This window comes from Papio anubis, chromosome 15 (genome assembly GCF_008728515.1).
Source record: "Papio anubis isolate 15944 chromosome 15, Panubis1.0, whole genome shotgun sequence".
Classification (NCBI taxonomy): Eukaryota; Metazoa; Chordata; class Mammalia; order Primates; family Cercopithecidae; genus Papio; species Papio anubis.
Genome location: NC_044990.1, coordinates 23,610,400 through 23,628,058, shown reverse-complemented (window position 1 = coordinate 23,628,058; position 17,659 = coordinate 23,610,400). Strand labels below are relative to the sequence as shown.

General features: G+C 39.2%; 1 protein-coding gene and 1 non-coding gene across 3 annotated transcripts in view; one reads left to right on the top strand and one right to left on the bottom strand.

Moving 5' to 3' along the window:
- Window positions 1–17,659, bottom strand: part of GTF2F2 (general transcription factor IIF subunit 2) — a 169,966-nt gene that overhangs the window by 135,970 nt on the left and 16,337 nt on the right. For both annotated transcript variants that reach the window (XM_021929602.2, XM_003913831.5), the window contains exons 2-4: window positions 16,750–16,823; window positions 3,366–3,384; window positions 1,311–1,455 (exon numbers count right to left, since the gene is read on the bottom strand). In XM_021929602.2, the coding sequence (XP_021785294.1) occupies window positions 1,311–1,455; window positions 3,366–3,384; window positions 16,750–16,823 (238 nt within the window). The remainder of the gene's footprint in view (window positions 1–1,310; window positions 1,456–3,365; window positions 3,385–16,749; window positions 16,824–17,659) is intronic.
- Window positions 15,598–15,699, top strand: LOC116270653. The gene has a single exon (XR_004178801.1). It is a non-coding gene; the product is annotated as a U6 spliceosomal RNA (small nuclear RNA).

The following is a 17,659-nucleotide window of genomic DNA, read 5'->3' as shown; positions in this document are numbered from 1 at the left end:
CCAACCTTCTACCTTCAACTACATAACTGAAGAATTATAATTTACCATTTTGTTATAGTGTACATCCAAGAAAAAAAGAATAATATTTAGATCATTTTATGTAGCTTTTGGTAATCGAAGACACCACAAAAAAATTTATGAGGATGTACCTTTTTTTAACCAATGGTGTTCTTAACATACTATAATTTCTTACAGCTTCCTTTGAAATGTTTGATGCAATACAACAAAATCACAAATGTTTTCTTTTATCAATAAGCTTTTTGAACCAGATAGCAGAAAATTAGCTCCATTAAACTAAGGTGGCCTGTTGCTTTAATAGTATTCTAAACTCAGTGAAAGATAAAAATCCCAAAACATGGAAAATATACTCATGCTGAGTGTGTGCCACAAGAAAGTTCCTTCTGTATTTAATTCACAAATGGAAACATTTGCTTCTGATTTATTGAACTGTTAAAATATCTCATTGCAAACACATAAAATCTTAAAACTCTACACAGAAACTTCTTAGAAGCCAATATCAATTAAAAGTTATCTCTGTGCAATAAAAAGGTCCTCTTGGTATACAAAGCATACAAGATGAAAAATTCAGACTAAAATATTCCCTAATATCGAGCTGTATTTTTAAAGTACAACTTATACTTGCTAAATATCAATTTACTAAAACAAGCAATGATGACCTTATCTTGGCAAAATTCAGAATACTGTTTCTTCAACATCTGAGAAGGCAGCTGGATGAACCAAATTCTTCCATCTGCTTTGTTCTATATCTTCATATCCCAAATAGAAATTAAACCCTTCTCAAGTAATGGCCAAAATTTCATTAATCACAAGAAAGTACACAGAGCAGAGAAGTAGCATAGTATGAATAACAGAGGTAGACAAAATGAGAGATGGAACAGTCTTGGTAATGACCTTAAAAAAGCAAACAGGAGGCCAGGTGCGGTGGCCCACGCCTGTAATCCCAGCACTTTGGGAGGCAGAGGCAGGCGGATTGCCTGAGGTCAGGAGTTTGAGACCAGCCTGACCAACATGGAGAAACCTCGTCTCTACCAAAAATACAAAATTAGTCGGGCATGGTGGTGCATGCCTGCAATCCCAGCTACTCGGGGGGCTGAGGCAGGAGAATCGCTGGAACCTGGGAGGTGGAGGTTGCAGTGAGCTGAGATTGTGCCATTGCACTCCAGCCTGGGCAATGAGAGCGAAACGCCATCTCAAAAAAAAAAAAAAAAAGCAAACAGGAGTGTATGTTGAGACAGAAAATCTATACAACAAGTACAGGAATCACATTAAATAATTCCATTCCCACTTACCTGATGAGCTCTCAGTAAACACTGTTAATGTCTGTCCTCCAACACTTTGCAAGACAAATGGGTGTTCTCTAGGAGCACTGACTGAAGCCGGTTTTCCACCAATATCATGAATATTTGCAAGGTCCTCATTCAAAGTAAATGACACCTAATAGACACATTAACCAGAGATTATAACAGACTTTTGTATTCAAACTACATATAAAAAAATTTTAGTTATAAATCAAATTGTTTTTAAATGTGTTTTCCAGTCATTTCACTAAACACTTTAACTTTATTAAAAACTCCTTAATACTCGCTCACAAAAAGAGAATGTAAACTGGACACACTGGTGCACACCTATAATCCCCACTACTTGGGAGGCTGAGGTAAGAAGATTCCTTGGGCCAGGAGTTCCAGGCTGTAGTTCACTATGAACAGCCATTGCACTCCAACCTTGGCAACACAGCAAAACCCTGTCTCTTAAAAAAATCAAAAGAGAGAAAGACAATCTATTCCCGTTTGTCAGAATAATGGGGCTAATAAAAAAAATAACAAAATCACATCCTTTGCAGCAATGATGCAGCTGGAAGCCATTATCCTATGTGAATTAGTGCAGAAACAGAAAGCCAAATACCACATGGTCTCATTTATAAGTGGGAGCTAAACATTGGGTAGACATGTACCTAAAGATGGGAACAACAGACATTAGGGACTCCAAAAAGAGAGAGGAGACTAAGAGTTAAAAAACTACCTATTGGTTACCATGTTTACTATCTGGGTGACAGGATAAATATCAGCCCAAATCTCAGCATCATGCAATATACCTATGTAACAAACCTACACAGGTACCCCCGAAATAAAATAAAAATTACTACAACTAATAAGAAAATAAAAAACAAAAACAAAAAGAATAATGGGGCTAATCTACCATCATAAAAAGACAGTTTTCATGTTTTCTCTAGTCTATGGCTGAAGAACTCTTTCCAAAACAGGGGTAAGATTATTTTTTTCCAGCTGGGTGCAGTGGTGTTGGTAATCCCAGCACCTTGAGAGGCCGAGGTAGGCGGATCACTTGAGGTCAGGAGATTGAGACCAGCCTGGCCAACATGGCAAAACCCTGTCTCTACTAAAAATACAAAAATTAGCCAGGCATGACAAAATGAGACTCCATCTCAAAAAAAAAAAAAAAAAATCATCTTTTTTTGTTTTTTTCCTAAAAATCTCTGAGGTCTGAGGTCAAGGGATCATGTCTTACTATATTTTATATCCTTAAGATCTAGCAGAGTGCCTGGCTTATAGAAGAAAAATAATATTGCTGAATAAGCGAATATTTTAAGAATATTAAGAAAGCAATTGTACTTAAGATGTGGGGGTGTGAAGTGAACTATTTACTCCGAAAAGCTTAAACACTCCCATAAACAGAGGATGCATTTATTTCGTAGGTCTTAATGACAACTATATGAGTACATGGTATTATTTTTGAATGTTTTGACATATACAACTCAACAGTTACAAGGATAGCTCAATAATAAGGTTTAGAATAAAAAGACATACTAGGTGTTCTTTCAAAATGCTTTTTATCAGATATCACATCTCCCCAAAAGAACATCACATTTTACACTAAACAAACTTATAAACAAAATTACTCGTCTCCCAAGCATGTAGGAAGATCATAAAGTATTTATTAAATATCTCTCTACTATGTGATAAGTACTGTAAATCACAAACTGGACTCAATGGGTCAGAATCTAAAGTCCTCAAAAACTCCGTATCAAATGCCGTTGTCACAATGAAGTAATACTAACGTATTAGTACAGTATTACAGAAGTTTTACTCAGTTTCATGGTACCAAAAGAGGGGAAATGTAGGTCAAAGAAGAAAAATGCTGAGAATGAACAACTAGAAAAGAGCCCATTCATTCACACAAGGGTGGTATTTATACCTTTATGTATTCCTAACCATCAGCCATGCACTTGATGTGGCGTTTTCCAAAATTCAAACACTTTCTTCACTATTATTAATGAAAAGTAAGATAGTCTCATGTTTTAACTAAAATTTCCATAGAAATAATCTTACCTCAGTCCTTCCTTGATTCCTAAAGGAGAGGAAAAGAAATATTTTAAATTATTTAGATGTCATGTTGTTTTCAAATGTGAGTTAAGAGCTTAAAAAAAAAAACACTTCATATTTACATAAAATATTACATTACAGAGATTAACCAATATTTACCCTTGACTCCCCACAACTGTCCTATTTACAATCTTATGGGAAAAACAAACTCACATTAATCACACATCACTATTTTGTATATTATGAGTTTATGTCACTTAACTCTATTATAACCTCTGCTAGTTCTATTTTGTCCAAATAATGATCTTATTACAATTCTTTCTTTTTTCTTTTTTAGATTTTTTTTTTTGTTTTTGAGACAGGGTCTCCTTCTTCTTTTTTTTTTTTTTCCTTTTTGTTTTTGAGACAGGGTCTCCCTCTATCAACCACAGAGCCCCAATCATGACTCACAGCAGTCTTGACCTCCTAGGCTCAACCGATCCTCCCACCTCAGCCTCCCAAGTAGCTGGGTCTACAGGTGCATGCCATCACACTCAGCTAACTTCTGCCTTTTCTTTTGTAAAGACAAGGTCTCACCGTGTTGTCCAGGCTGGTCTTGAACTCCTGGTCCCAAACAATCCACCTGCCTCAGCCTCCCAAAGTGCTGGGATTACAGGTGTGGGACACTGCACTCAGCCTTATTACAATTTTTATCTTTATTTCTGAGCATTTTTGGCATTCAGCAGCATGTTAATACATATATAACACCAGATCTATATAGTACTTCATCAAATTTTACTATTCATTTTATCTAGCTGAAGAGGTTTCATTTACCTAACAAAATCTTAAAGATCAAGTTATTAAATGTAATAATTTAAATTATGAGCAATTTTTCTCTATTATAAAACAATATATGCCCATTATATAAATATTTTTAATACAGACAAGCAAAAAATAAGTTTTAAAATAGCCACAATTCCATTGTTAACTTCCTGGTACAGTATCTTTCCACACTATTTTCTATATACTGTATTTGAATTATGTTTTTAAATTTTAATTTTTTTTACAAAGCAAAATCAATGCACATCCTATATAAGAACTTAATTTTTTCAAAAACATGTATTAAATACCTCCTACATGCAAAGTACTGAGTTAGCCCTGTCCCAGCCAGCAGAAGGTATAAAAGGTGCATCCATAAACTATACAATGAGATAAATTTTAATGTTCAATTAAGGGAGCCGCAATGCACCAGGATCATACAGCAAGAAGCCATTTCTTCCATTTGAAGAATTAAGGAATGGTCCAACAAAGAGGGAACTCTGAGCTGAGCCTTAAAGCATACTAAGATTGCAATAACTTCGAGTGGGGAAATACAGTATCAGAAGTGAGAGCTGAACGAAAGTCACGAAAGGGTCTGATCACAAATGAGTGATCAGATTTGGCTAGAAGGGAAAGGCAAAATAAGAAAGGGTAGGAGATGAACTCTAAAGCAGAAGTGGGGCTCAACCATAGAAGCTCTTGAATATCACAGACAAAGTACAGACTTCATTCTTTGGGCAATGGAAATCAGTAGATACTGTTTGACCAAAAGAATAACAAGTACAAACATTTCCTACAGGAAACTCACACTAGAAAATATATACAGAATAGACTAAAGGTGACTAGAGATAGGAAGATCAATTAGAAAACCACTGTTTCTCCATAACATTCAGTTTAGTTCCTACCTGCCTTCATTCACTAGCTCAGTTAATCCCTCATTATGAAGGGTCTACTATACATCCACTATGCACTGTGCTAGGTATATGGTACAGTATTAAGTGTGGATCCTTGACCTCAAGGAAGTCCCAGTTCAATGAAAATAATACATAAACAAATAAATAAATAAGACAGTTATATCTTGCCATAACAATAAAAACTTTATGGCAAAGGTATATACCATAAATGTACCTGTCAGGGAAATGCAAACTAGAAAGCCAGGAAAAGAAGTGAGTGAGGGATGAAGTCGAAAACACGGGGGGGCCGGGCTCAGTGGCTCACGCCTGTAATCTCTGCACTTTGGGAGGCCGAGGCAGGTAGATCATCTGCGGTCAGGAGTTCAAGAACAGCCTGGCCAACATGGCGAAATGCCATCTCTACTAAAAATACAAAAATTAGCCGGGCATAATGGCGGGTGCCTGTAATTCCAGCTACTCAGGAAGCAGAGGCAGAGAGAACTGCTGCTTGAACCTGGGAGGCAGAGGCTGCAGTGAGCTGAGATTGTGCCACTGCACACCAGCCTGGGCAACAGCGAGACTCCATCTCGAAAAACAAACAAACAAACAAAGAACATGGGGGAATTCCAGGCTAAGGGAATAGCCCAAATGAAAACATAAAATATCTAGCACATTCTTTCTGACACTAGTGAATGGCAGCCTGGAGTCAAATGGTAAAGAATCACTTACGAAAGACTAAGGATTCCAGATTTTTCCACAGATTTGTTTACTGTAGAACTTCTCAGTCTTTTATATATTAAAATGCAATGTCAATCTCTTTTTTGTTGAGGAAGTATCTTAAAATGAGGTGAGAAAATTTTAAGATTACACAGAAAAATATGATTTTCCAGCTTCTCTTACAAGAATTAGAGATATGGCAAAGATTGGCCCCCAATTCAGCACGACAACAATATCCTCAACATGCATTTTGAGGCAGGCACTAAATTCACCACAGTCCCTTCTCTAGTACTCCTGAATTTAGCTTCTAGAGCTCAATTTAACGTAACTACCATTTATTTAACTACCTGTGTAAGGCACAGGTGCTGTAGACAAGCAAAGGAAAAGATGCAGAAGACATTTCCATAACATTTACACAATTATACTGAGGCTAAGGCAAACACCCACATAGAAAGTAAAGAAAGCTTGAAGCAGCTAGTGGTAGAATGTAAGGAAGAGATACACAGCAGGTCATTAAATTGTTAAAACCAAGAGAAGAGGAAATGACTGGAAGTGGGCAGCATAGGAAAAAAGATGAATTAAAGATCATGTTGACATTTTCAGTCTTGGTAACTAAATGCAATTAGGGAACACAGGAGGAGACAACTTCATTTTCACACATATATAATTATAACAGCATCTTAATTGGAATGATAGATTGATGAGCTCTAGATGAGTTAGTATTCTCTAAAAAAAACCTAATCCTTGAAGACTTAAAACTTATTTAAAAAGAATGACACTCCCTTGTCTTGCTGTGTGAATGTATGAAGTACACACAACCTTTTGTTATTCTACATTACAACTATAATATACCCTTTGTATGATGACCTGTGTGCAAAATTTTAAATGCTAATTATTGTACAATACAGTGCTATCTTCAGAAATTAATGAAGTAAACATCTGGCCACCCTTTCACTAAATTTCTCAGAATGCTAGGCATTTTCTCCTTTACTACTCTGATTCTGTTTCTCAATACCCCACAGCTACTTTTTTAGATTCCGGTCTCATTCCTTTTGCCTTTCTTAATTTGTATTAATCATATCTTTCCTTTTCTTACACTTTTAAAAATACTTCTTAGATTTGGTACCAATGGGGCCTGGCTTTTCACTATCGCTAACAGCCAATAAGCAACACCTTTTCCAGGTTAAGAAAACCAATAAAATAATATCAATATTCAACTGTTGGCTCTTGTTGGTTTTATTTTGTTTTCTTTTTGACCTGTCACCCAGGCTAGAGTGCAGTGGCATGATGATGGCTCACTGCAGCCTTGACCTCCTGGGCTGAAGTGATCCTCCCACCTCAGCCTCTGGAGTAGCTGGGACCACAGGCGCCCATTACCATATCTAGCTAACATTTATTTTTATTTTTGTAGAGACAGGGTCTCACTATGTTGTCCCAGTTGGTTTGCAACACCTAGACTCAAGTGATCCTCCTGCCTTGGCCTCACAAAGTGCTGAGATTACAGATATAAGGCACCACACCAGGCCTTCTTTTAATTCCTATTCATACTTCCCCTAACTGAAAAACTGAGCTCAAAAACCATCAGATGAAGCCAAACAACATAGGTATCTTCTTCAGAGTGGGTTGGATAGGATGGTCATGTCCTAACGGGGTGAAGAGGATGTCACTGGAGTGAAGCAGGCAAGCAGGGGCAAGGTATCAGTGCCCAATCAGGTAAGGAGGGCATCGCTATAAAGGAGTGGCGCAGTAAGAAGTGTGTCAGAGCCTAGCAGGTGAGAGCATCCACGTATAGGAGGACAACCTGAAACAGGATGCTGGACCCTTAGTGGGGTAAGGAGGCATTCCTATGGAGGAGGGGAGAAGCCTCAGAACCGGAATGGAAGCCTGAACAGGGTGAGAAGGGTGTCCCAGTGCAGGACAGTGAAAGCGGCAGTACACTGAGGGGAGCTACAGCCCAAGCAGAGTGAGTAGGGCATTCGCACAAGGAGTGGGGAACAAACTGAACAAGTAAGAACAGAGGCCCAAACAAATAAATAAATATATTAAGAACAACAGGAACTAGGTTTCTCACTTTTGGAAAAGAAGTACCAGTAAGAAAAGGAAGAAAACTGGAACAAAGCATGTGGTATTTTACTGGAACTGGATATATCAGTGCAAGCTCAATTCAATAAATGTAAATACAGAAATATAGATGTAAAGAGGGATGTGTGTGGGGTGTGTGTATATATACATATGCTCCCTAGCTCGGTTCACTGAGAAGGCCTTGGAAGCAGCAATAAGCATTTGGGGTATCCAGATCTTAGTTTCTAAATATCATTCGCCCCTAAAAGGAACCATGGCCAACTCCTTGGAGAAATGGCTAACTCCAGGGCTTAGGCAGAAATGTACAAGATGAGTCTAAAACATCTCTCTATGTCAAAAAATAACAAGTGCTCAAAGAATGATGAAGACATGTCAAAAGGGCACAAATATTTTATCATTAATTTATCCTCACATATTAATCTTTCCATCACTCACTTATTATTTCCATGGGATAAGTTCCTAGCAGTTGATGGAATTAAAGAAACAAAGAGAAATTTATGGAATTGCTGGGTGAAAGGCATGAATATTTTGTTATTAATTTTTCTAGCTTTCTCATTATCCCAGTCCCACTCTACTAAAGGAGCTTATTTGTCTCTCTAGATAATGGCAGCATCAAGAACTGAACAAAATGCTTGAGCTGTGAGCTAACTGGCAGAGAAAATAGTGGGATTATTAGTCTATGTTGTTTAGAGCAGGAATATATGTGTATGTTGTACAAGTTATACCCACACACACATATGTTGCCAGACTGCCTTTCAGAAAGTTTGTAACAAATTGAACTCCCATCATCATATCATCAGTGTGACACTGCTCTAAACTTAGTCAATTTTGTAACAGAAAAAAATGTGTCTCATTAATTTTTCCTTTCCATACTTTTTATTATTAGCGGGTCCCCACATCACCCAGAATGTTAAACGTGTTTAGAAATAAAGCTAGAAATTAAGTCTCTGGGAGAAGCCGTATCATCAGTACAGGCTACGTGATTATCAATAAGATACAACGTATATCAAACATTTGGAAAACTGAAGTATTCTGAGGCAGGATGGTGATGTAGAAACAAGGCTGCCTTTAAAATTGAACAAGCTAAAGCAAAACTATAATTTTTTTTTTTTGAGACGGAGTTTTGCGCTTGTTGCCCAAGCTGAAGTGCAATGGTGCGATCTCTGTTCACTACAACTTCTGCCTACCCCCCGCCCCCTACCACTGGTTCAAGCGACTCTCCTGCCTCAGCCTCCCGAGGAGCTGGGATTATAGGCACGCACCAACACATCTGGCTAATTTTTGTGTTTTTAGTAGAGATGGAGCTTCACCACGTTGGCCAGGCTGGTCTCGAACTCCTGACCTCAGGTGATCCACCTGCCTCGGCCTCCCAAAGTGTTAGGATTACAGGTGTGAGCCACCGTGCCCAGCCCAGCAAAACTATAAACTATATTAAAATGTGGCACACATCAGATGTCCAAAAATACAAAAATAATCCAGGTACATTGATTTAGAAATGTCATATAAATTGCTTGATAAAAATGGTCCAAATGTTACCAATTGTCAGAACAAGCTGTTACTCTCATCTCATTCACAACTAGACTCTCCTTTTTTTGATTATTAAGACAGAACCAAATTCAGGAAGAGTTGCATTCCAAGTTGCACGTCTTTTCCCTCCTCTCTGCCTATCCCAATCTCTCCACCCACAGCCCTGTCTTCTGGAATGAGCAGCCACACTACACAGATCTCCCAGTTTCTGGCCTGCGCCACACAGCAAGCTGCTGCTGAGCTTCGGAAGATGTGGTAAGGAGGGGAGGTCCTCCCGCACCACATTAGACACAATGCAGTGTCTACTATCTGGACCGTGTACTATGTGTGGTTACGACAGCAAGAGAACTCTTATTAACTACATATTCTACATGCATTTGAACCTATGAGGTATTAATACCATCTCCTCAGATGAGGAAACAGAGTAAACAATTTACCCAAAGTCACACAGCTAGTAAGTGACAGGGTAAGGACTAAACCGCAGGCTAATTCACAGGTCCATACTCATAACCAGTATGTTACGCTGCCTTTCTAAAATCTTAGTTGTTTTCATTTTACCCAAATATACGTTTTTTGTGTTGTTGTTTTGTTTTTGTTTTTTTGAGACAGAGTCTTGCCCTGTCGCCCAGGCTGGAGTGCAGTGGTGCGATCCCGGCTCACTGCAAGCTCTGCCTGCTGGGTTCACACCATTCGCCTGCCTCAGCCTCCCGAGTAGCTGGGACTACAGGCGCCAGCCGCCACGCCTGGCTAATTTTTGTATGTTTTTTTTTTAGAGACGGGGTTTCACCATTGTTAGCCAGGAAGGTCTTGATCTCTTGACCTCGTGATCCTCCCGCCTCAGCCTCCCAAAGTGCTGGGATTACAGGTATAAGCCACCATGCCCGGCCTTCAAATATATGTATTTTTTTAACCACAGGTAACCTATTACCTATAAACCTGCAAACTTAGAGGTTAATCTGTCTCTAGGAATCAGCAGTTGATTCTACATTTAAAATATGTGAGTACAGTTTACCTGGTTTGCCCTACATCTTCTCTTAACAGCCCTAGACTTTCAAACGTTCCTTATAAGACATTAATTTTTTTTTTCAACTTTCTGATTATCCTGGTCTCACTCCACTGAATGATCTTATTCATCCATGTCTCTCTTTAAGTGCAGCACTAAGAACTGAACATAATGTTTTCACTGTGAGCTGACTGGCAAAGAAAGGAGTAGGATTATCATTCCACTTCATTCTAAACAACAAACATCTATTAATGGAGTCTTTTGTTTATAGGCTCATAAATTTGATGACTCATATTAACCTCAAAATCAACTAAAGTCCTGATAACCTGGTCACATGCACTGCAGGCCATTCCTCACCCATCCTACACTTGTTTAATAGGGAATTTAGTTAATTCAGTAACAGCAATGAAAACTAAATAAATTAGGAAAGTAAACAAGACAGCCTGGAGAATACAGCCAGGAGACCAACTAGGGAACAAGCTGTTTTCAAGCATTTTCATGGCAGTCTTAGGGTTCTAATTACTATAAGTCTGTTCTCATCACTAAAAGCATCTAGATCTTCTATAAGACTGTGTTACGTTAGGTAGAAAATCTGCTAGACCTGTTGCCTACATATAAAACACACAAACACACACAATCTGCTCCTTGTCTCTGATATTGGTATAGATAGAAACCACTAGATTCCCTTTTAAGAAATTCTGAGGGCCAGGCATGGTGGCTCACGCCTGTAATCCTAGCACTTTGGGAGGCTGAGGCGGGTGGATCACTTGAGGTCAGGAGTTCAGACCAGCCTGGCCAACATGGTGAAACCCCAGCTCTACTTAAAAAAAAAAAAAAAAAAAAATTAGCCAGGCATGGTGGCAGGTGCCTGTAATCCCAGCTACTCAGGAGGCTGAGGCACTAGAATTGCTTGAACTCAGGAGGTAGAGGTTGCAGTGAGCCGAGATCATGCCACTGCACTCCAGCCTGGGCGACAGAGCAAGACTGTCTCAAAAAAGAAAACATGGTGGGCTTACTTTTTCTTCCACTGTGGTTGAGGAAACTGATTTGAATAAAAGAATTTCAACTCACTTCTACTGAGGTTTTACTTTCAAAAGGATTCAGAGACTAAAATGAGAAAAACAAGGAATATAAGTACCGGCCATGCACCCTAGGGAAGAGATCAAGATGCAACAAACTAAACCAAAGCCTTAGAACTACATATAAGAGAGAACAACAAAGAAAGCAAAATCCGACTTCTGCACTATGTTCTGAAGTTAGCAAAACTAAGCCTAAAGGGGTTAGAAAAATACTTCGCTCTGGATTTAAAACATAACAATGTTTTAAAACTTTGTCTGTATTAAACACCCAAAATGATTTGTATGGAGAGTAACCTGGAGGGTTACATACCAAGCAGTTACCCATGGCCACCTCTGACGCATGTGAATGGGGAAAACAGAGACCTTTTCATTTTGTAAAAATTTAAAAGGAAAAAAACAAGGAAGTATTACTTATACACTAAAACACACACACAGTATTTCTAAGGAACTTTGGTTGTATCCCTAGAGAAATCAAACAACGCCAGCTCATAAATCAGCCTGGTAATGCATAGAACCACCACCCACCGTCCTCACCCCTACCCCTACACATACATCTGCTAACATTTAGGACAACTATATTATCAAAACCAGGACATCCTGGAGGGTGGAAACGGGGGCACTAATAATTGCATAGGGAAACACATAAACTGGGAGGGTTCCAGGCAAACCTGGAGGTTTAGCCACCCTATGTGAATTAGATGCAACTATGTGGACCATCTGCTTTAAACTAAGAAAAAGACCTTGAGATTTTCTACCAGGCAAGGATTGATAAGGAAAAATTGCAGCATGCTCATTATTGCTTATTTAGCATGTTATCTTTAATATTTTACTTTAGTGATCAAAGTGGTACTTGAGATTTACATGGGTTTCCTCTCAGCCTTGTTTCCTTTTACTCTTTTTCCTGTAATCTTTTCCCCCTCCTCCCAAAAAGAGATATTATATTTCTCAACCAGGTATTTTCTTTACATAGAGGTTTTCAGGAATATAATATTCATGGCGGGACAAGAATATTACATGGAAGGAGAACATTTGAGTTTACAAATATTTTAACAAATGCTAAGCTATTTAATTTGTTTTATAAACATCCTATGGGTTGGGAAGGCATTATTATCCACATTTTACAAACAAGAAGTGTAAGGCCCAAAGCCAAACAACTATCAACAGCCATTTAGGACTAGAAGCCAGATCTTGAGCTCTATAGTGAAGGCATTCCACAATACCATGAGGTTCATCATCTAAGTCCTTTCTCCTTTAGCCTGCCTTTCTTCAGTGACATACATTCTTGAGATTTTATCTTGGTTGTGGCTCCCATTTCAGTAAAACCTAACATAAAAAACTCTGATGTTCATTACAGAACAGTAGCTAATTATGTACATTAAAAAGAACTTCACATTGAGGAGAAAAAAAAAAAATCCCGTAGATTTCAATATTATTTTTCTCTTTCAATAAAAGTATGACAACTCATAAAAATGTGATACATCTACAACTTTCCAGGAATACGTTCATCTTATAAACTTAAATATACAAATAAATAATAACTATTTCCATATTATCTCAATGGATTTATAATATAAAAGCCCTGCAAAAAGGCAACTTTTAGGATAAGAAATCTAAAGTCAGAAGATTCAGTGACTTATACAAAGTCTCACTTATAGTAAATTATTGAGCTACAACTAGGACCTGCTGGAGTTTTCTGACTAATAAAAGGCCAGAATACAAGCCTGACTCCACTATGAACGTATACTCAATCATTCCTTGAGAAAATGAGATATTACACTTGGCCCCCTATATCTGAGTATTCATTATACGTGGAGTCAACCAACTGCAGACTGAAAATATTTTAAAAATCAGCTGGGCATGGTGGTTCACACCTGCAATGCCCACACTTTGGGGGCTGAGGAGGGAGGATCCCTTAAGCCCAGGAGTTTGAGACCAACCTAGGCAACACAGGGAGATCCTGTCTCTACGGAAAAAAAAAAAAAAAAAATTAGCTGGGCGTTGCAGTGGTTGCCTGTATTCCTGGGCAACAGAGTGAGACCCTGTTTCAAAAAAAGAGAGAAAAAAAAATAGTAACAACTATTTACACAGTTTTTACACTGTATTAGTTATAAGTAGTCTAGATATGCTTTAAAGTACACAGAAGGATGTGTGTAGGTTATACGTAAATACTGTGCCATTTTATATAAAGCACTTGAGCATGGTAGATTTTGGTACAGGGGATGGGGCATGCCAGACACCAATCTCCTGCAGGTACTAAGGGACAACTGTACTTGTCCCCACCTAACTTTAGAACACAGTGTCTACTATGCCAAGCACTGTTCTAGACAATGGAGATATAGTAATCATTAAGACAAAAATCCTGACCTGGTAGAGTTTATACTTTAGTAGGTGATATGAACAACACACAAACAAACATATACGGTATGTCAGATGGGTATAGTAGAAGGAGAATAAATAACAACAACACAAAAGAATGGTGAATAATAAGAGGGTAAGGGAGGTAGAGCCTACAGGGTGCTATTTTACATATAGGGGCCAGAAAATACCTCAAGGAGCTGAAATTGTGAACAGAGACCAAAAAGAAATGTGGGAGTAAGCCATGGCGATTACCTAAAGGGAGAGTGTTCCAGAGAGAAAAAACAGAAGAACAGCAATTATTAAGTTTGAGATGCTTCTGAAACATCCAAGGACACAGTCCAAACATCAAAGACACAGTCAAAATCATGAATATGGAGAGACAGAGAGGTGTGTAAATATATTTTTTGATTTTTACTTATTTTCAGTTGAAATGAACATTTATTGAGTCCATATTAAATAACACAGAGCTAAGAAATGCCCCTGCCCCATCATTGCACAATTTACATCACCCAACCCAGGATCAATGTCTTGCTGTTTCTCCTCAGCTAGGTACATCCTACATTTCACTAGTTTTCTACCATTATGCAATCTCCTATAGTGGAGTGACAGGCTTGTCTTAAAGCTCAGAATCTTCTTAGAAAGTAGTGGATAACAGAGTGATAGTCACAGCTAACAAAAAATTTGCTTTATTTAAACATGCGCTGAGATGGACTCATTGCTTCCTGTGAATCTGCTAAGCTTGTCTGTCACTCTAATCATGGGCTCTTGGGAATAAACAGCATTCATAATAATCTTCACTCGTGGCCAGGCGCAGTGGCTCCCGCCTGTAATCCCAGCGCTTTAGGAGGCTGAAGTGGGCAGCTCACTTGAGGTCAGGAGTTCGAGACCAGCCTGGCCAACACGGTGAAACCCCATCTCTACTAAAAATACAAAAATTAGCCAGGTATGGTGGTGCACATCTGTAATCCCAGCTACTCAGGAGACTGAGGCAGGAGAAACACTTGAACCCGGGAGGTGGAGGACGCAGTGAGCCGAGATCATGCCACCGCACTCCAGCCTGGGTGACAGAGTGAGACACTGTCTCGAAAAATAATAATATTAATCTTTACTCATGTCATAATTGTCACTCACAAGCTCTCTGAAATGGATTATAATCGGCTATGGCCTCAGCAGCTTCCTCCACAAAGCTAGAGTTGGCTGACTCCACATCAGTAGAGAATTCCAAAGCCTGTGTGTTCTGTGGTTGGCTCCAGGTCCGTGGTCAAGTCTAGGTTAACGGTTAAATCTCGGTCTGCGGTTAACTCTACATCAGTGGTCAATTCTAGTAGGTCAGTGGTTGATTCTGGGAGTAGTGTGGAGAAAGTCACAGCCAGGGCACGGAACACAAAGAAAATCAGGACCTTCCTGAGCACGGTGCCTCCAGGGAGGGCAGAAGCATCTTGAACTATATATTTAAATACCACCTGGTACTTAAAGCCATGAGACCAAATGAGACCACCCAGGAAGTGAAAAGAGAGAAAAGGAAAGAACTAAGGACTGAGTCCTGGGGTCACATAACATTTAGAGACAGAAGATGAGAAGGGGCTTAGCAAGAAACTAAGAAGGAACAGCCAATGAGCGGAGAGGAGAAGAGATGTGTCCTAGAGTAGAGTGGGAAAACAAAGTTTCAGGAAAAAAGTGATCAACTATGTCAAATTCCACTGAAGTTCAAGTAAGAGAGCTGCTAGTTGACTCTTGGATTTAGGAATGTGGATGTGGCAGACTATAGAAAAGGAACATGTGCTCGCCTCAGCAGCATATACTAAAATTGGAACAATACAGAGAGGATGAGCATGGCCCCTACACAAGGATGACATGCGAATTCGGAAGTATTCCATATTTTGAAATAAATACATAAGGAACACAAATTTTTCTTGCAGCAGCTTCCATCAACAGGTGGAGTCTTATTTTCCCACAACTGAATCTGGCTTGGCCATGTGAGTTGCTTTGGTCAAAAGGACTTTAAGCAAACGTGACACAAGCACAGGCTTTCAAAGTGCTTGTGCACTGGGGCTTCATTTCTCTTTTGCTACTAGAACTCTTTCACCATCATGTGAATGAGCTTGCTAGCGGTGAAATAAACAGTCGGTGCCCCTGCTGATGTCAAATCAACCACCACACACAAGTGAGGTCACTCTCGCCAGGAAGGCCACCAGGCCAGCCCCAACCAGAATTGATCCACAGAATTATGAGCAAATAAAATGGCTTTTGTTCTAAACCACTAAGTTTTGGGATGGTTTGTTATGAAGCAAAAAGTAATTGATAAAGAGGAAGATACCAGTAACAGACAAGAGCTGTTTCAATGGAATCATGGGCATAGGAATCTGACTGGAGTTGGTTAAGAATGAATGGATGGAAAGAATAGAACACAAGGCCTCCAGCTGACACTAGCTGAGCTTTAGAGGCTTTCCTTTCTAACAGGGCTATTTCCTCAACCAGAAAACTATGTCGTTACACTGTTTTCTACATACTCCCTACCCACTTCCAAAGCACCTGTAAGTAGGCCCAGTGGTACAGTGGCAAAGTCCTACTGCAAGCACTTTCCCGGGTGCATCCAGTTATACCCAACCCAAGCACACCTGCTCATGGAGGCAGACAGGATGGAGGGGTGAAAGAACTACATACTCTGCTGCTTCACCGCCATTAAAGTAAACCAATAAACTTGATATTATATTTATACCACCTGTCACTAGGAGTGTGGGGGTGGGGATGTGTGTATTGCACGGATGTCTCCTTACAGGGTACCTAACCATCTCCTGACAAGCCTTGACATGTTCATTACTTGTCATTTTCCAAGTAAATTCTCTGATCAGAAATTATAATCACATTTAAAAGCATTTACAAAAATTTCAAAAATAGCTTTTCAAAATGTCAAGAATATCTAAATAACTTACTTGGCAATCCGCAGTTTCCCAACTTCACCTCTTCCAGGGGCTTTAGCCCATTGCTGTGACAAATATTTGGGAACCTAAAACAAAGTAAAACACTAATAAGACTATTTTAGATGATAACAGATCTTTTCAAACACAAAACGATATACTGCTTCTATTTTTATTTTCTGCCTCTAATAAGGGATCACTATCAAGTTATCACTGTATGTTTTATACTACATGAAATACGAAGACACGTAAAAAATGATTTTAGCGCCGGGCATGGTGGCTCACGCCTGTAATCCCAGCACTTTGGGAGGCCGAGGCGGGCAGATCACAAGGTCAGGAGATCGAGACCATCCTGGCTAACACGGTGAAACCCCGTTTCTACTAAAAATACAAAAAACCAGCCGGGCGCAGTGGCGGGCGCCTGTGGTCCCAGCTACTTGGGAGGCTGAGGCAGAAGAATGGCGTGAACCCGGGAGGCGGGGCTTGCAGTGAGCCGAGATCCAGCCACTGCACTCCAGCCTGGGCGACTGAGCAAGACTCCGTCTCAAAGAAAAAAAAATGATTTTAGCTCTCAAAAGAGCTTAATCGAGGTGGCAACACAAAACTAACATAGGTCAAATAATCTAACAAAAATAAAGCACTAACTTATCTTCCCAAGTCAGTCCAATTAAAGGTCACAGAACAGAAAGGTTACCAGAAAAGGCTTCTCAGAAGAGAACAGCACTGACTACAGTAATAGCATGATTTAGAAACACCACTGGGCTTAAGATTATTTCAAAAGTCAAGTTTTATTATGTAGAAAATTGTAACTTTGACTACTGTGAAGAAGAAGCTGCTAATATAAAAGGGTTATCAAACAGCATAGCTAACATTTATATAATCCTGCCTTCCTGACACTGTTGTAAGCACTTTATATAGATTGACA